This window comes from Hypanus sabinus, chromosome 5 (assembly GCF_030144855.1).
Source record: "Hypanus sabinus isolate sHypSab1 chromosome 5, sHypSab1.hap1, whole genome shotgun sequence".
Classification (NCBI taxonomy): domain Eukaryota; kingdom Metazoa; phylum Chordata; class Chondrichthyes; order Myliobatiformes; family Dasyatidae; genus Hypanus; species Hypanus sabinus.
In genome coordinates this window covers 42,550,775-42,570,642 of record NC_082710.1, presented here as the reverse complement: position 1 = coordinate 42,570,642, position 19,868 = coordinate 42,550,775, and the positions used below count along the sequence as shown (strand labels likewise).

Here is a 19,868-nt window from a genome sequence, read left to right as displayed (position 1 = left end):
AGAGGATCGGAGTTGACGACACTGATGATTTTGTATTTTTGTGAGATATTATAAACAGCCCTTTTTTTTCTCTTTTCTCTCTTTTTTATTTTCTCTTTTTTCTTTTTTGTTTTTTTTCTTCTATTAGTTATTAGATTAGTTCTATTAGATTAGTTTTTGCATAATAAATTTTTTTTCTTTTTTCCTTTTTATTTTATACTATGATACACCTAGGTTTGCCTTGTTTATTTGTATATTGTATTTTCAACAATGTGGGAATATTCATTTATACTGTAATCATTGTTTTTGTAATCTTTTATAGTTGAAATATGTACATTTGTAATATCTATGTACCAACTTTATTTTGTTGTTATTAATAATGATAATAAAAAGATTTAAAAAGAAAGAAAGAACAAAATGTACTGGTCCTAATGTCTCCCAATTAACCAGAATCCACTGTATTTGATCATTGAGTTCTTGTTTTCCTCCTGCAATGTCAACATTGGCCATGTTCATGAATTCCATCAGCTCTTTTGTGTTGTATTTAGTAACATAGATAACATGTATCTTGTTAAAGGAAGTCAATGTTCTACTAGCAGCAATGACTGATGTAACAAAATATCAAAAAATGTACCACGTAGTAGTTTCTTAATGGTATAAATACAATCATGTATAATAGCTTCCCTTTAAAAGAATTAACAAACCCTACTAACATTAAATGTCTATTAAAATTTATATTCATGCACCCCAACAGGTTGAATATTTACAGATACAGTCAACTATAAATTAAGTCGACGTATAATTTTTCTTAATACCTGCGACGTCCTCAACTGCTCCCTTTCACCCAGAAGTGTCCACTCCATTCCGCCTGTTCCGTAATGAAACCAGTAAATGCTGCAGGTCAGACATCCAGTCTGTGCAGAGAGGAAGTGAGGCTAATGTTTCTTTAGGTTGGTAACATTTCATCACACTTGGAAAAAATTAGAAATGAAATAGATTTCATGTTACAGTCAAAGGGGTTTGAAGTATGATGAAGATAACAGGGGAGGCCCGTGTGAGGATGGAACCAAGGTAAATTGATCGGTGTCGGCTGAAAACCACACAGCGTAGATTTCGCACTAGGTAGAGGCGGTGTGCTGGCTGAACGAACAAATCCGTCTTCTGTGAATGTGGCAACTGCAATCAGCTACCGGCAAGTCGATTGCTTCTTGTCACTTGCAAACTCTCGCATTGCAATGGAGCAATATACTACTGGTAGCTGACGTTATTAATTAGCAGTCATTGTCGATAACATGCACTTTCAACATTCACCTTTTCTGCTCTGACTATGCAAAACGTTATTTTTCAAAAAAAATCATAAATATTTAGAGCTAATGGAACTGAGAACTCATCCAACTATCAAAAAATATTTCATCACGAATTGCACGTGTGTTCGAATGCAAGAGTACACAATTCTGAAGGTCCAAAATGAATGATGCCAGTGGATGTAAATACCAAAAGGAAATGAGCCGAGGTCATGGGGGGCAGCCCTCACGTCAGCCGCGAGCCGCTCGCCACGGTCACTGTAGTTCGGCGGGCGGCCTGCAGGGACAGCCTGCCCGGAGGTTGGCGCTGAAGGAAAGCTCTTCCCCAGACGCTGTCCTGCCTGTCAGCAGGGGGTTCTGTGGAGTGTGCGCCGCCGGAGGAGTGGACGGCACGTCAGGACCCGAGTTGCAGGTTAGCGCCCGGGCTCCTAACCAGCGCTGCGGCGACCCCAACTACGGGAGGGTGCGGGCGGCTGATTCAAACCGCAGGCCGGTTACCGCGGTGCGGGCGCTAGGCCCGGGCCCTCGATCCCCGGGCGGCGAACTGCTCACACTTGGCGCGCCAGCCCGTTCTGTGCTTTTCACTTCTGCCGACGCGGATTAAAAACGGTTTTCCCACGTGGCTCAGTAAGAGCGCTGAACAGAGCCAAATGGAAACTGTCTCACGAAAGAGTGGAAGGTTTATCGTTTATGGGTAGTAAGAGGGTCAAGGAAGTTACCTTCGGTATTCCATCCCATTGAATGATATCGGCACAGATGAACGGGAATTGCGATCGTTTAGTTTCATTGGTAATGGGTTATCTTTTGGTTGTTTCGATATGTTTAATGTCATATTACTTTCTGAGAGGGAAGGCTGTCCTCTGTGTTTAATTATTTGGCAGGGAGGCAGCGATTAAAGGTTTGGTGTTGGCTATGGTATTATGCCAGTTTCCGTTGTCTTTTATTTTTGTTTTCATTATTTGAAAAGGGTACAAGTTCTCAAGGCGCCCGCTGTTGATTGTTTGTACCAACTAAACTTCGTGGGTGAAGAAGAAGGCTAGGGCATCGCAACTAAAATCCAATTGTGTCCTCAGTCGCTTTCTACAAGCATTTCTTCTTTTTCACCAGCACATTTTTGCAGTAAGATCGTCCGGATTTAGATTTGCCTTCGTTTTACGTCTGGTGGGGCCACTTGTAAGAGTTTGGCAATTTGAGCTGGTCCAGTGGGGTCGAAGCTGATTTTTCGCTGAACATCTACACTCGGTCTGCCAGAAAAAGCAGGATCTCCCAGTGGCCACACATTTTAATACCACGTCCCATTCCCATTCTGATATGTCTATCCATGGCCTCCTCTATTGTCAAAATGAATCCAAACTCAGGTTGGAGGAACACCACCTTATACTGGCGGCTGGGTAGCCTCCAACCTGATGGCATGAACATTGACTTTAACTTCCGTTAATGTCCCTCCTCCCCTTCTTACTCCATCCCTGACATAGTTAGTTGTTTGCCTGTTCTCCATCTCCCTCTGGTGTTCTCTTCCCCCCCCCCCCCCCTTCTCCCGAGTCCTCCTGTCCCATGATACTTTCCCTTCTCCAGCTCTGTATCACTTTCGCCAATCACCTTTCCAGCTCTTAACTTCATCCCACCCTCTCCGATCTTCTGCTATCATTTCTCACTGCCCCCTCCCCCCATTACTTTCAAATCTCTTACTATCTTTCCCTTCAGTTAGTCCTGACAAAGGGTCTCGGCCCGAAACGTCGACAGCGCTTCTCCCTATAGATGCTGCCTGGCCTGCTGTGTTCCACCAGCATTTTGTGTGTTTGATACATTGTGATCTTTGTGGATAATGAAGGCACACAGGCTGCAGATGCAGGAACTTGGATTAACACACTTGTCTGCTAAAGGAACTCTGTCAAACATCATCTGTAGGATGAAAAGAAGTGTCGACGTTTCCGGTTGAAATTCTGCATCAGAGACCTACTGAGTTCCTCCAACAGACTGTTTACTCAGTGGATAAATCCACGTTACCAAGTTTATTTGTTTAGATTAAAAGTAAATAATGGGGTCAGAATACTAGTAGCAATATTGAAGTAAGCTATATGAATGAGTTTTTTGTACCTCTCATTGATCATAAACCTTAACTGATACAGTTTGAGCACAATTCTTAAATACAATTACAATTGTTCCGTATAAAAATTCAGGGACCACAGTCTTAAAATAATTTGGTGAAGGTTTAAGTGAAGATGAGAAAACTACTTTGAGCAGAGAGTGGTAGAGTTCTGGAACCTATTTCCTGATGGATTGGTAAAGACACAAGTCTTATGGAATTTGAAAGGTACAATTATGTGTGTGAGAAGAACTGTAATGTGCATGGCTAGTGACCAAATGCTGGAAGGTGGGATTAGGCCAGGTTGTAAATGTTTTTGAAAATGGAAAAAAAACTAAATATTGGAAATCTAAAGTAATACCAGAAAATGTTGAAAACATTCAGCAGGTCAGACAGCATCTTTGGAGAGAAGCAGTTCACTTTTCAGGTAAAAGATCTTCTGTCAAAACAACATTTTTGCTTGTTTTTAACTGGCATAGACTAGGTGGGCTGAATGGCCTCCTCTATCATAAATTTTCTATGATTTAATTTCCAACTATTTAAACAAAAAATTGATAAGCTGCTGTCATCAATTAGGAGATTCTGTATTGTCTAAACAATGGCATCGGTCGATAACTTAAAAAGAATGTTCTGGAATAAGGTTACAGTTTGGAAAGAACTAAGTTATTTAAGGATGACAGATATAGTTTTGTAGGAGACAAAGTTAATATAGATAGATACTCTATTGATCTGAAGGGAAATTAGTGTTACAGTAGCATTACAAGTGCACAGATATAAATATTAGAAGAGAAGTAGAAAGAATTTTTTAAAAGTTACCACAGTCTAACAGGAGGGGGTCATCACTCCCCAGCTATAGGTTGACTTATAGAGCCTAATGGCCAAGAGTAAGAATGAACTCATATAGTGCTCTTCGGACAGTGCAACATTTAATATAATCACGCCTAGTCCACGCCGGCCTCAACTCTTTCTTTGTCATTACTCCATACTGAGCTATCCCTCGATCTATCAATAGGAACTTTCTAAATGTCATTTTTGTCCCCATAAAACAAAGGAATTTTAAAGACATTTGGAAGTATCAAGCACAAATAAAATTGAATCAGCACTCAATAGAAATGATTCATTTTTGTTGAGCTAGTTGGAATTGCTTTGTACAATTGAAGACATTTTTTAGTAGTACAAGGTTAATGTGCAAGGTTGGAGGATCATTGAACTGAATGTAGTAGAACTATTGTCAATTTGGTGTTACATGCTTTTTGACTCAGCCTAATTATCAATGTTACGTGCTAACGTTCTCCTTATTTGGTGGGCAATGTTATCTTTGCGATTCCTATCTGTATTGCTGTACTGGCAGGGTTGTCAGACCTTTCAATCTGCCCAACATTTAATATGATCACGGTTACTCCATGCCAGCCTCAACTCTTTCTTTGTCATTACTCCATACCGAACAATCCCTCAATTTATAAACTATTTATCCAGTTGCACTTTAAATCCTTCTAATGATCCAGCTTCCATCATCCTCTGTGGCAGAGAATTCCAGAAATTCACCATCCTCTCACAGAAAAATTTCTTTGTCCCTCATTATTAAATGACTGGATCCTTATCTTGTAGTTGTGCCCCTTTGTTTAACAGTGGAGAAAACATTCCAAATCTACCCTGTTAACCTCTTTAGGATCTTGGTTGCACTTCCCTCTGAGCTGTGGGGGTGTACTGCTGCACACAGTAACTGAAATGCTCCCACCTATGTAAGAATTTCCTTCTATATAATGTGCCGCACAGTTTTCAGGCCATGTAAAAATTTCCCGCTTGGAGCAATGGTTGGTCTGTGTGGTTGTTTTAAAAAAAAAACAAAAAAGCAATTTTCCCTCTATTTAAGTAAGGTCATCCTCATTCTTAGAAACTATTTAATCTTCCTTGGTAGGACATGCCAGGAATTACTCTGGTATATTTCCTTTGTGCTGCCTCCAGGAGTACTGTTTTTTACAAGGGGAGCTAAACTGTACATAATATTCCAGGTGAGCCCTCAATAACAATTGCAACAAAATCTCCCTATTTGTAAATTGCAATCCTTTTGTAATTGAGACCGAAGTGCCTTTTGCCTTCATAACATTGTGTTTTCTTTTCTCCTCGCACCACTGGCTTCCCATGTCATAATGCTATCGACAGTTTGCACATCCTCAACCTGACAGGGAGCAAGGGTAAAGGCTGAACCTCCTCCAGAACTATTCGCTGGATCCCCCTACCTGCCTCTTAGGCAGTCACACCATCTTGTCCCTTATCATTTGATAATTTAGAGGTTGTTAATCTCAGTGCTGTGACTGCTTTCTGAAGCACCCTGTTAGGTAATTAAGCCCTTCCGGATGAGTTGTAGTGTTTGGAATTTGGACTCCACCTCATTGATCTGAGCCAAAGCTTCTCGAGTGACCAATGATTAATTGAAGCTTGTGTCACTATTAGTTAGTTGATTACGGTAATTGTATTAGTTTATATTAACCTTTACCACTTTAGGAGTGGGGACCTTACCCTGATTTTAGATTCTTGACAAACTATCCAACAATCAGTTATGTTGCTGCTTTTCTTTCTGAAAATCATGCTTTTGGCCTCTGTGAAGATAATGCTCTCTGGTTCCCTCCCTTCATTTGGCGACTGTGGGCCAATGTGCCATCAGCTGCTGTAGAATGCACTAACAAAATAATGGTGGAAGGGGAATTCCAGGGTTGAGACCCAGTCACAAAGAAAGAACTGTGATATCCTTCCAAGTCAGATTAATGTGTAAGTAGGAGGGGAATCAGCAGGTGGTGTGACTCTATGCATCTGAAACCCTGGCCTTTTTATAGAGATCACAGGATTGGATATAACTGTAGAAATTAAGGTCTTGGAATTTCTCACTAGTAAAAGCAGTTTTGGTAGAGACTTTGTTTATGAACTTGACAATTATTGAATAAAAGTTATCCATATTCATATGGCCAGTTTCTTTAGATTGAAATTCCATACATTTTGGTTGTCTGTAAACTATGCTTTTTGATACTGAGCTTTGCCTATTGGTTAGCTTATCAGTGAACTTGACTCTACTTCTGAGTCAGAACGGAGTAGGTACAAGTGCACTCAGATATGCAGTCAAGGCCAATTTTCAAGTATGAGTTTTGAGTTCATATCAACAGATAATTTGCAATGTAGAAATATAATAGCCAACCATAATTCTCCCCTCAAAACATAAAAATTTTGTTAAACACAGAATACTGCTGAAAGCTTAGTAGTCACAAACTGGTTCTGATGGATTCTCTTCCTTAAGCTGAGGATTTCAAGCTAGAGCGCTGTCTCAGAAAAACAGCTTCCTCCATCGAGGACCGCCATCCAGGCCATGCTCTCTTCCCACTAATGCAATCAGGAAGAAGGTACAAGAGCTTCAGGACCTGCACCACTAGGTTCAGGGGCAGTTAGTACCCCTCAGCCATCAGGCTTTTGAACCATAGGGGATAACTTCACTTGCCCCATAACTGAACTTGACTCGCTGCTCATGTTATCTACTTATTGCTTGCTTATTTATTTATTATTGTTTCTTTTTTCCCTTATTGTTGCCAAAACCAATTCTCTCATTTACACAGGCTGAGATCAGCTAAGTAGGTACTAATTTATGATTAGACCTAATATTATTATGAGTAAAATAAGCCTGTTCAATAGATAAACACGATGATTCACAGAAGTGTTTCCTTGCATTATTATTTACTTTTGGTATGTAAATAGGCAGTGTCTAGTTCATAAGATTATAGCACACTCCAAAGTATGTGTTGGGCAAATTGTTCTGCAAAGTAGCAGTAATAATATGACAATGACTTTACAGATTTTCATTCATCAATTTTGTGATGTTACACTCATGATGAAAATAATTATGTGTAAAAATTGCAAAGCAATGTTGTAGTTCAAGGTCTCCATTGGCAATGGTAAAGCACAGAAAAGCTCTCCTGGTTCATAGCTTGTCTGAAGAATGTGCTGTGACTATTTTCTTGAAATTAATTACCTCTAATTTACCAGGAAAGTAGATGAAGGCAAGGCAGTAGATGTTATCTCTGTGGACTTTAGCAAGGCATTTTACAAGGTCCTGCACGGAAGGTTGGTCAAGAAGGTTCAGGTTCTTGGCATTCAGGATGAGGTAGTAAAATGGATTAGATATTGGCTTTGTGGGACTAGCCTGGAGAGTGGTAGTAGAGGGTTGCCTCTTTAACTGGAGGCCTGTGACTAGTGGAGTGCTGTAGGGATTTGTGCTAGCTCCGTTGTTGTTTGTCATCTATATCAATGATCGGAATGATAATGTGGTAAACTGGATCAGCAAATTTGTGGATAACATCAAGGTTGGGGGTCTAGTGAACATAGGGGAAGGCATCATGGTTTGCAGCAGAATCTGCATCAGCTGGAAAAGTGGACTGAAAAATGGCAGATGGAATTCAATGCAGACAAGTGCAAGGTGTTGTACTTTGGTTGGACAAACGAGGGTAGGTCATACACAACGAATATGAGGAGTGCAGTAGAACAAAGGGGTCTGGGAATCCAGGTCCATTATTCATTGAAAGTGGCATTACTGGTAAATGGGTTCATAAAGAAAGCTTTTGGCACATTGGCCTTCATAGATCAAAGTACTGAGTACAGGAGATGGGATGTTATGTTGAAGTTGTATAGGACATTGGTGAGGTCTGATTTGGGGTATTGTGTGTAGTGTTTGGTCACTTACCTATAGGAAATGTGTAAATAAGGTTGAAGAAGTACTGAGAAAATTTTCAAGGATGTTACCAAGTCTGAAGGACCTGGATTATATAAAAAAATAGAATAGATTAGGACTTTATTCCTTGGAAATTCAAAGGTTTAGGGGATATTTGATAGTGGTGTACAAAATTATGAGTATAGATAGTGTAAATGCAAAGGTTTTATACTAAGGTTTGGTGGGACTACAACCAGAGGTCATGGGTTAAGGGTGAAAGGTGAAAATTTTAAGGGGAACATGAGAGGTAAACTTCTTCACTCAGAGTGTGGAACAAACTGCCAGCACAAGTGGTGCACGTGAGCTCGATTTCAACATCTAAGAGAAGTTTGGATTGGTACATGGATAATAAGGGTATGGAGGGCTATGGTCCCAGTACAGGTCAGTGGAAGTAGGCTGTTTGAATGGTTCTGCATGGACTAAATGGGCCAAATGGCCTCTTTCTGTGCTGTACTTTTCTATGATTCTCATGCTTTTGCTTTCTAATGTAGGTTAAAAAGAAAATGTTGGCTGATGGATGATAGATTTTAGTGCTGTCATTACAATTGTATTGATAAGTTATCAAGTAGAATATACTGCCGACTTAAGGAGAAGTTGCAAATGCAAATCATTAATGAGAACAAGTGTTTGCCGATGCTTTAAAGAAAAGTGATATAATTGAAGTGTTTGCCTGAAGTGTACATTTTCCCTTTTACTTGGTTTAAGGGATAAAAATTGTAAGTATTAACACACCCAGTTAATTTGGACATGGCTGATCAACTTCAAAAAATAGTATAAAGTGATACATTTCAGTGGAAAGAATGAGGAGAGACAAAGTAATTTAACGAAAATAGAATACTTTAAAAATGTGCTGAAATAGAAATGTGTGGGCTGTATTTAAATTAGTCTGAAGATAGCAGGAAAAGCTGAAAAGATTGAGATAACATTGAAGTAAAAACTAGAGAAATAGAAACAAAGACAGTTGGTAGGATAGAGTAAACTATTTATGGATGATGTTTGGAAGTGTATTTTCATTAAGGCTACATCCACACTTGACCGGATAATTTTGAAAACGCCAGTTTCGCGTAAAAATGATAGGCGTCCACACTATGTGCTTTTGAAAATATCTCTATCCACACGGAAACGGAGATTTCAGCGAATCTCCTCCTACTGGGCATGTGCAGGACACATCTACTGAAAACAAGCGACATGTTTGGTGTTGAATCTCGCCGTAAAAGTGTGCGTTTGTGTAGTTACAGACTAGAAAAACTTAAAACGACAGACAGCTGTTGGCTCTCGCGCAGAAGAACTTAAAACTAAAAAAAACAAATGCTGGAGCATACAGCAGCAACTGACAGGGAGTTCACGGAGAGATTGACCCGGCTGACGACGAACATTGAAAAACTGACTAACTCTGTTGCATTAATAAAACACCTTGTTAAATGTATAACACATGTCTGCAACAGTGTTATCTTGTATTTCCATACAATATTACATTAGGCTGTTACACATCTATTGTCAGAGAAGTACTTGCATAAATAGGTAATCCACCTTCATACGAGTAAGGGCAGAAAACGACAAAGTGAGTACAGTATACTTATTTATTCAGTAAGTTATGGGTCAAAGTATTTGGTGAGTACATTTCTAACTCTACTGGCTTCAGTCTGGTTGCCGTCTGTTCTGAAATTGTTAGGTTGCATTCAAGAAAACAATGAAATAGCGTGCTGCAGTCCGATAACGTTTTCAGAAGTCTCCAATTACCCCGTCCACACTGATCTGCCCGAGCAGTGTTTTTAAAAATATCCACCTTGGAAAGCGTTTTTGAAAAACTTCGGTTTCAGGAGACGAAAACACTGTTTTAGTGTGGACGGAGGGTAAAAACGAAGAGAAAAAGCTTCGGTTACGGATTTATCTGGCGTAGTGTGGATGTGGCCTTAGTGTGGTAAATACCCAGAACATTTTCCTAAAGTTCTAAGAGAATCGAAAAATAGAGAAATTTGTAAACTAGATAGATATTTATAGAGCTTATATATTGTGAAACTAAGGCAGATAACTGAAGTTAAAATGCAGATCTGCTATAATTTAAGTGAACGGTGTGAAAAGTTGAAGGAAATGAATAACTTGGATTTCCCATGTTCCTAGTATATTGCAATAAAGGTCAGTCATCGTTAAAATTTATTATGTTCATTAAATTTGAAATGTAGAGCAGAATTAGGCCATTCAAGCCATTGAGTCATTCGATCATGCCTTATTTATTTTCATTCTCAACCCCATTCTCCTATCTTCACCCCATAGCCTTTGATACCCTTACTAATCAAGAAACTATCATACTGCACTTTAAATATGCCCAAATACTTGGCATTCAAGCCATCTGTGGCAATGATTTCAACAACTTCACTACCCTCGGGCTAAAGAAATTACTCCTCATCGCTGTTTTAGACGGACACCCCTGTATTCTGAAACTGTCCTCTGGACCTAGACTCTCCCACTGTTCTGCACCAGTCTAAGCCTTTCAGTATTTGGTACTTTTCAGTGAGATCTCACCCGATTCTTTCAGACTCCTGTGAATATAGGCCCAGAGCCAGCAAGTGTTATTAACCCTTTCATTCCTGGTATCATTCTTATCAACGTCTTCTCCTCTGGATCATCTCCAATGCCAGCACATCCTTTCTTAGATGTAGGGCCCAATACTGCTCACAATATTCCAAATGTGATCTGACCAATGCCTTATAAAGCCTCAGTAATACATCCTTACTTTTGTATTCTAGTCCTCAAGATGAAAGTTAGCAGTACATTTGTCTTCCTTAACTTTTAGGGAACCCTGCGCTAAGTCACTTGACACCTCTGTTTTTGAATTCGCTCTGTTTAGAAAATAGTCTACACCTGTATTCCTTCTACTAAATTGCATGACCATGCCCTTTCCTACATGAATCCCATCTGTATCTTTTGCCCATTCTCCTAATTTGTCCAAGTCCTTTGACAGACCTGCTTCCTCGACACTACCTGACCTTCCACAAAGCTGTCAGCTCTGTGATTTTGGTTTAAGGGAATGAATAATGTTCCAAGTATAAAGTTCCATCATTATATGTAATATGTAAGACCAGCAAAATTAGGCCATTTGGCCTACTGAGTCTTCTCTGCTGTTTGATTATGGATGATTTATTTTCCCCCTCGACCCCATTCTCCTGCCTTCTTCCTGTAACCTTTGCTCTTATTAATCAAGAACCTATCAAATTTTTGATACCTTTTACAAATTACGTTTGAATTTATGTGATTTGTAAAAGGTTTGTTTCACAATTGATATCAGCAGGCTAACTAGAGAGAGAAAAAATTTGGGCAGTCTTTAATTGTGATCGGTCTTTGTTGAGGACTTCTAAAGGCTTCAAGTTTTCAACGGCTCTGCTGTGAGAATTGCTTACTATCAATTACTCTAGAAGCTACTGTACAAGTTAATGCTACAGAAAACTGCTTTTATTTCCTTTCTTCATTTATAGGCTCCTGCACTTAATGAAGTGAAATGGAAGAAAAGCCCAATTTTCCCAAAAGGAACAAGGAGCTGGTCATTGGCAAAGAAGAAACTAATTGGAGGAATACTGTGCACCAAGAAAATCATTTTGCACCTGGAAGCCACTCAAAGCATTTTAGCAAAAAGACAGAAAGCCAAAAGCAAAGGGAGAGCAATGGTCCTAGTACAAAGAAATATGCTCGAGTCTTCACAAATAATTCAAATGCACTCACGGGAGCTGGTTACAGCCCGGGGACTAGGTCCAAAGATAGGCGCAAGGAAAAAAGTAAGAAGTGGGTATGTGATGTGGAACAGGGTTCGGTAGTTCAGAAGGAGAGGAAAGAGAAGGTGAATGCTTCTGAGTTGAAAAATAAGCCTCTGCCTAAAGGCACAGAGCACGGTAAAACAGAATGGACCAGGTCTCAAAGTAATGGCAGTAAAGTCCGGCACACTCGAAGACAGCTACAGAAGGAATATATAAATAATGAACTATTTGGAAAACAAACAGAAGGTATGTAAATTTATGGATAATTTTTGTTAAGTCATAGAGACCTAATTGTCCAGTTTAAACTGCTCCATTTCTTTTTAAGAGTCACCATTTGGATTGATTTCCTCTTTCATACTATCCCTCAATTGTTAATTTAAGTTAATAATTTCCCATTGAAGAATACAATTGAATAGATTAGATGTTTTAAAAATATTTTCTATCTCCCTTGGTTTCTTTTCCCATAACTTTAAATCTACACTTTCTAGTTATTGATTTTACTACATTTTCCTTAACAGGGATCCATATTTTAAGCAGCTATCAAGAGTAGATGATTAGGAGTTTGGCGAGAAAAGCTGGTCTTAAAGGAGAAAAGAAACTTGACAGAGTTATGACCATTAATGATGGAACAGTAAACATCATGTATGATGAAGAGGACAAAATAGGATAGAGAGATTGGCCTAGAGGGGTAATGCATTGAAAACATCTGAAAAAGGTGACACTTTTATAGGGACAGAGTTATGTTTGTCTGTTATATGTGCCTCTTTCAGTGTTGTCTTTGAAAAATATTTGTTTTTACTAACCGTTCAAACGTGTAACTGCTCATCGGCACTGACTATCAGTTAAAGAGCACATGTATGTATAATTCTCACTTACCTTTATCCCTATAACTCTAATCCCTATCCCTAAAGATATAACACCCTCTGTGACATTTGGACTCCTCCCATTTCTGAGTGTGAGTGTTCCAGTATTCAATCAGCTCTCTCATTGTTGTCCATGTCTTTAAAAATCCATCCACATTTGTACTTCATGTTGTTAAGAACCCCGTAACTGGGTCACTTACCAGCAAAGATAGAGAGGTCCGTTGAAGTCTGATGGTACTATTTTAACAGTATTTATTGATAAAAATACACAAAATAATATCAATGCAAACATACAGCTAATATATGTCATCAATACTAAATCTAAAAGTGCAGGTATAATAATAATCAATAAGAAATAGCTCTATCGTTGTCTAGGGGATAATGTATTGTCCGATGGAAATATCAAAGTCACTGTTAGTTCGTTCAAGCTGCAGCGTTTTGGTTTAAGAGAAAGACAGGTTAAAACTTGCCCAGTCCTTTTATGATGTCAGTCCTTCGAGAGTCATTGGGAGTTGGTTTCCCCGTTGTTAGCTAAAAGCCATTCTTCCGTGGTAAAGGACACTGGTTCTGGGGCAAATGGAACCGAAAGCACGTGGCCTCACCCACCCGCTTCCGCTATTACTGGATCACTAGCGTTTCTTCTGGTGCGTCTGAGGGGCTGTTCCCACAGACCCTCTTTTATCCTGACTCACAGGGTCTCAGATGTCAATCAGGTTGAGATGATGCAATCTCTCCACCAACCTCCCCCTCGGTGCATTGCCTGGGGGCTTCGATGCATTGTACAGGATGCAATACACAAGTCCGGTTCCAAGAGACAATAGCCAGTATCAATGGGTCTGCCTCTCGGAGGCCAGGTCACATTCCAATCTTTGTGAATTCTGCATGTCTTTCTGTCATTTCCTGGGTCTCCTGAACGGACTCAATAGTGATCTTGCGATTCTCACAAAGGAGGGGGCTACCCCGAAACCTTCGGCCCCTCAGAGCTGTGGTACATTTATAACAATGTGCTTTAAATCATTGCAGCAAAACCTACTCAGTTCATGAAGCTTTAGTAGTATTTGATTTTTCATTTAAGTGCTTTGGCAGTAAGTCTTATTTTGACATGGCTTGAGTGGTCACTTCCAAATTTGATGCTCACATTAATAGCAATAGGATTTGTTATTGTATGGCTGTTAAGATTACTGCGCTACAAATCTTGCTCCATATTTTTTTTTGCATGTTTCCCTTGCCCAGAAAGCTGTTGCCCATTCCATTTGACTAGATTATCTGACTGGAATTCTGCCGACAACTTCCTGGTAGTTTAGAGTTGCAACATGTTCTGTTTGCTGTCTGGTGATAGGCCTATTGAACGCCTGACAGAAATATCCTGATGATGTAGCTTTCTTTGTTTCAAAAGCAGTTGACTTGGAAAGGTTTCATGAATAATTTTTTTTGAGTCCAGCCCCCACTCTAAGGAGGAGAGAGATGAGAAATATCACATTGGTTTACATTTCAGTCATCTGGAAGGAAATGACAATTTGAAAAATGCTTTAAGAGTTTAAAAAAAATTCCATTATTTTCTTTTTGAGTGAACAACTTTTTTGGCATTGTTAACCAAATTAATTTGCCTGACACTTCTCACCCAGGAGAACAGGAGTGAGTCAGAGACTTGGCAGAGGCAGAGCTCTCACTTGGGTAGAGGCTGCTTGCCACTTAGTGGTCCAGTTGTGCTGAGAAATATTTACCCTGCAGGATCTTGGAATGTTAGGAACTTTGTCCAATGGAAAAGCTTGTAGATTCCAGCTTCATGTGTTGCATAGAAGCTATTAAAATGTGGTCAACTTGTCAACCAGGCAAGCACTTCTCCATGTCTGGCGGCCGTCTGCATCTTGCTGTACCGTAGCTTCCAGCAGCAGGTACAGACCTTGATCACTGAGTCACAATTAATAGCATATTTTCAAACTGAACTTGTTAACTACAACATTAGTGACAGATTTGGAACCTGTGCAACATGCTGATCAACCCTGTGTAGTGCTTTGAAAGATCTGAAGATAGATAAGTCACCTGGGCAAGATAGATAGCACCCTAGGGTTCAGAATGAGGTAGTTGGAGAGATTGTGAAGGCATTAGTAGTGACCTTTCAAGAGTTATTTGATCTGGATTGGTTCCAATGAACTGGAAAGTCGCAAATGTCACTGAGGGAGGCAGGGAGAGAGGCAAAAGAAAGGAAATTATAGGCCAGTTAGCCTGACTTCAGTGGTTGTTAAGAGTCCATTAAGGATGCCGTTTCAGGGTACCTGGAAGCGCATGTTAAAATGGACCAAGAACAACATGGCTTCTTGAAGGGTGAAATCTTGACAGAAATCTGTTGATTTCTTTGAGGAAATACCAGGCAGGATAGACAAAGGAGAGCCAGTGGGTGTTGTTTACTTGGATTTTGAGAAGTCTTTTGACCAAGTGGCACACATGAGGCTGCTGAACAGGATAAAACCCCATGGTGTTGCAGGAAAGATTATTGACTGGCAGAAACTAAAGCATGGGAGTAAACCAGTCTTTTTCTGGTTGGCTGTCGGTGAGTAGTGGTGTTCTGCACGGGTCTGTTTTGGGTCGTCTACTTTTCATGTTATATGTCAGTGATCTAGATGATGGAATTGACTTTCTGGCCAAGTTTGCATATGATACAAAGGTAGGTGGAGAGGCAGGTAGCATTGAGGAAGCAGGAGGTATGGAGAAGGGCTTGGATAGATTAGGAGACTAGGAAAAGAAGTAGCCAATAGAATACTGCATAGGGAAGTCTGGTCTTACACTTTGTTAGAAGGAATAAAGACAAAGATATTTTCTAAGCGGGGAGAAAATTTCAGAAATTGGAGATGCAAAGGTACTATTTCAAAGTCCTGGTGAAGTATTCTCTAAAGGTTAACTTGCAGTTTGAGTCAATAGTAAGGAAGGCAAATGCATTGTTATCATTTGTTTTGAGAGGACTAGAATATAAAAGCAATGATGTAATGCTGAGGCTTTATAAGACATTATCGACCACATATGGAGTATTTTGAGCAGTTTTAGACCCCATATCTAAAGAAGGATATGCTGACATTGGAGAAGGTCCATGGGGATTTACTAGATTGATGCCAGGAATGAAAGGCTTATTATATGAGGATTGTCTACTGGCTCGGAGCCTATAGTTTCTGGTATCTAGAAGAATGAGGGGGAATCTTATTAGAACTCACCAAATATTGAAAAGTCTGGTTAGAGTGGACAAGTAGAGAATGTTCCCAATAGTGAGAGAGTTCTGGATCAGAAGGCACTGCCTAAGAGTAGAAGTATTTCCCTTTAGGACAGAGATGAGGAATTTCTTTAGTCAGAGGGTGGTGAATCTCTGGAAATCATCATTGCCGCAGAAAGCTTTGGAGACAAGTCATTGGGTATATTTAAAGCAGTGGTTGGTAGGTTTTGATTAACAAGGGTGTCTAAGGTTACAAGGAGAAGGTAGAATGGGGTTAAGAGGGAAAATAGTTGGTGGGGCAGACTCGTTGGGCCGAATGACCTAATTTTACATCTTGTGGTCTGTGTTCTAGTTATTTATAACCATGTAAGCTACCTCAATACAATGAGAATGATTAAAGTCTATATTTATTTGAAGGCCAAAAGAAATTAAAGAGAATGAAAAGAAATGAACAAATGCAAAACTCTAAAACGTCAGTTATCGATGAATCCAAATTAACAAAAGAAGCTCAACTAAATCTGGCCGAAGAAAGGCTCAAAGAAGATTTGATCTTCAGGTTCGAAAAGGTACAATGATGGCTATTTTTGTAGATTGTATGATGGAATTAATATACTTAAAATATTGGAATTTTGGTTAAGCAAAGATGCTGTTTTAAGTAGTGATATATAAGAAATATATAGTCTCAAGCCAGGTGGAACAGAGCAATTCTGTATGCCTTCTCATCTACACCCCAACCCAAAAAAGATTTTTTTATTCCTATGATCTGTTTCCTGTTCATTAGCTGTTTCTCAAATCACATCAGGATGTTGCTCCCAATTCCAAATGCTCAAATTCTGTTCAATAAATTCTTGTATGCTTCTTCATTGATGGCATTCTTTGTCTAAATACATCATATCAACTATTAATGTGATAATTATAGCCTCAAATAACACTCATTTCAGATTTGTCAAATATGATGTTTCTTAAATCTATTGATTCTCCCCAATTCTATTAGTGTTTTCCAATTGCTTTGTTATCACTAACATAATTGATTCTAGCATTTTCCCTACCACTCTTTTCTTACTGATGTATACCCTATACTTTTTCTCTGCCTTTTAAATGGTGGCATTCAATATGCTGCATTCCACTTTGGGAACTGTTGTAGAAGCTGTGGAACTTTGGAAGATGACTGCTAGAGCCTCAGCTCTCTCTGTAGCCACCTCTTTGAAAGTTTTCCAGCACAGCTCATTGGTCCCAGGTCCCAGGGATATTAATTATCACATTAATATCTGTACATTAAGTATATTAAGCTAGCCCATCCAGAATTGGTCGGTTGAAATTCTTTGCAGTCCCAGTTTGATACAGACTGCTGTATCTTTTCTTATTTTTAAGTCTTTTTGTTTTCCAGCGGGTCCGAAGTTGTCCAACTGCAAAGTACGAATGCAAACTTTGTAGTGTGTTGATCGAATCTGTGTCATCTGGCTATAAACACATTAAGGAGAAAAGACACAAGAAGTGCCTGAAGGTGAGTCCATGCTGATTTATATTTTGTTGCCTACTTGGATATTTACGGCATACAACTGGAAGTGGGAGTGAGTTAGAAAACTGTTTTATGAATCATAGGGTTATTACTAAAATATTTTCAAGGAAAACACATTAGCAGCATTGTATTGTGATAAAGTTAACCATAATAAACATAATAGACCATTAGCCATGGAGCAGAAGTAGACCGTTCGGCCCATCGAGTTAATCTGCCATTTCATCATGGCTGGTCAATCTTCCTCACAACCCCATTCTCCTGCCTTTTCCCCGTAACCTTTCATGCCGTCCCTAATCAAGAACATGTCAACCTCTGCTTTAAATGCACCCAGTAACCTGGCCTCCACAGCTGCCTGTGGCAATGAATTCCACAGATGTCTAAAGAATTTCCTGCTCATGTCCGTTCATACGGACACCCCTCTATTTTGTGGTTGGTCCTAGACTTCCCTACTAAAGGAAACATCCTCTTCACATCCACTCTACCTATGATAATACCTAATCATTGCTATAGAGTAAAGGGCATATAGAGTAAAGAAAAATAACTTCTTGTTACTGGTGGATTATGTGTGGAGGCAATAAGAATGATGGGAGGTACAAGATGACATTTTTAAATTGGATTATGGCAGCATAAGTAAGGCTGTTCTATAATTTCAGTTTCAATATACCCATTGAATACTGCTATTACATAATTGAAATCTTTAAAGTGGTTCTTTTAAAAATAAAGTGGATCATTAACCACCAATATGCCTGTAAATTCCCTTGCAGTAAAAACTAGCAAGAGAGGGAGAAAAAGGATCACAAGTAAAGGGAATTTGGTATCAACGTGTGTATGCTTATGCTTTAGTTGAAGGTATGAGATACAAAAGCAAGTAGGTCATGCTGGATATCTTCCACAAGTGATTTGCCTCCTAATAGCATCAACAAAGCATGATTATAATGGAATATTCACCATTTGCCTGCAAGAGTGTGGCTCTGAAAAGATTTCAGATGCTTGATTGGCATGAAGTTCACCATCTTACATGTTATTGTGCTGCTGCTGATACACCGTTGCTGTGGCATACCACATACAAAATACATTTCAGTTACTTACCTTGGCTACACTGACAGCATCTCCCACGTTTCGACCTTTACCACTAAAAAGGACAAGGGCAACATGCACATGGGAATACTAAAACCTGCAGATTCTCCTCCAATTTGCATACTTTGTTGACACGCAACTGCATTGTTCCTTCATTGTGTTTTCTGGAACTTGTTACCTACTTGGAATTTTTATAGGAGCACCTTAACCAGGAGAATTGCAGCTGTTCAAGAAGGTGGCTCACTGTAATCTTCCCAAAGATAACTAGGGGTAGACAATAAATGCAGTCTTTACCAGGAAGCCTATTAGCCTGAAAAAAAATTATAAATAAAAAGAAAACTAGCTCAGTATAATAAAATTATTGGAAGTTAAAAGTTTATTTAAAATATGAATCATTTTAAGAAGTCATTCTGAAAGGTTCTTGAATAAAGAGAAGGTAACATGGCATTTGGAATAATTAAAATTTTGTAAGTTAATTTGGAGTTTTTGCTGTTAGGATTTTGAAGAAAAAAATACGCTCGCTTCTATTCCACGTCCAAGTCCCTCACAAATCAAAGCAATTGAAGCTGCCATTGATGAGGTTGTTCAGGCGAATGGTCTAACTGAAGATGATGTGAAAAAGAGACATGAAATTACAAGAAAAATGGAAAGTGTTCTGCAGCATTTATTGCCAGGTACAGTATTTTTCTAGAAAAAGATGTTTTGTTACTTGGGGCTTTTCTTTAGTAGGAAAGAGAAATTGTTGATCAGCTGATCTGACATTAGCAGAAGGGAAATTGCTGGAATATTTGTTAAGGAATTGGTATCAGGGCACTTGGAAAAAAAAACTCATGTCTGAAAAGTCTTAGTTTTTTTGAGGTTGTAGCCAACAAAGTATATAATGTTGACATGATGTTGAGTATCTGAACTTTCAAAATGCCTTTAAGGTGTCACTTAGCAAAATTATAAAGCATGTTACTTGGGGCAATATAGTGAAGTTGAAGATTGGTGATTGGTCAGCAGGCATTGAGTCAGTGATTGAGAAGTTGTGACCAGCGAGATCACAGCGATTGGTACTAGGACGTCTGTGTATCAATGAATATGGATGGTAGGGCCGGGTTTAATTTATCCAAGTTCATTGATTTACTAACATAATGATATGAAGTGTATTTTGTAAGGAGGATACAGAAAGGTTTCATGTGATAAGCTCAGTAATTGGGTGACAACATGGAATATAATGTAGAAAAGTAGTCATCCATTTTGGTAGAAAGATAAGAAAGGTGGTGTAAGGTTTGCACACAAATTACTGAATTTATAGATGGCCATTTGGAAGCTCAGTCACTGAATATATTCAATAAAG

At 39.1% G+C, this 19,868-nt stretch overlaps 1 protein-coding gene across 5 annotated transcripts in view; it reads left to right on the top strand.

Annotated features, from left to right (window-relative positions):
• The first annotated feature begins 1,561 nt into the window (after nucleotides 1-1,561).
• LOC132394100 (terminal uridylyltransferase 7-like) overlaps nucleotides 1,562-19,868 on the top strand; it is a 61,936-nt gene continuing 43,629 nt past the window's right edge. For 4 of the 5 annotated variants that reach the window (XR_009512174.1, XM_059969846.1, XM_059969844.1 and 1 more), the window contains exons 1-5: nucleotides 1,562-1,695; nucleotides 11,593-12,114; nucleotides 16,351-16,499; nucleotides 17,321-17,437; nucleotides 19,026-19,203. Coding sequence is in view for 4 of the 5 variants with exons in the window: in XM_059969846.1 (XP_059825829.1) it covers nucleotides 11,616-12,114; nucleotides 16,351-16,499; nucleotides 17,321-17,437; nucleotides 19,026-19,203 (943 nt within the window). In the remaining variant the exon portion in view is untranslated. Of the gene's footprint in view, nucleotides 1,696-1,964; nucleotides 2,073-11,592; nucleotides 12,115-16,350; nucleotides 16,500-17,320; nucleotides 17,438-19,025; nucleotides 19,204-19,868 lie in introns of those variants that run through there. The other variant, XM_059969845.1, reaches the window with a different exon arrangement.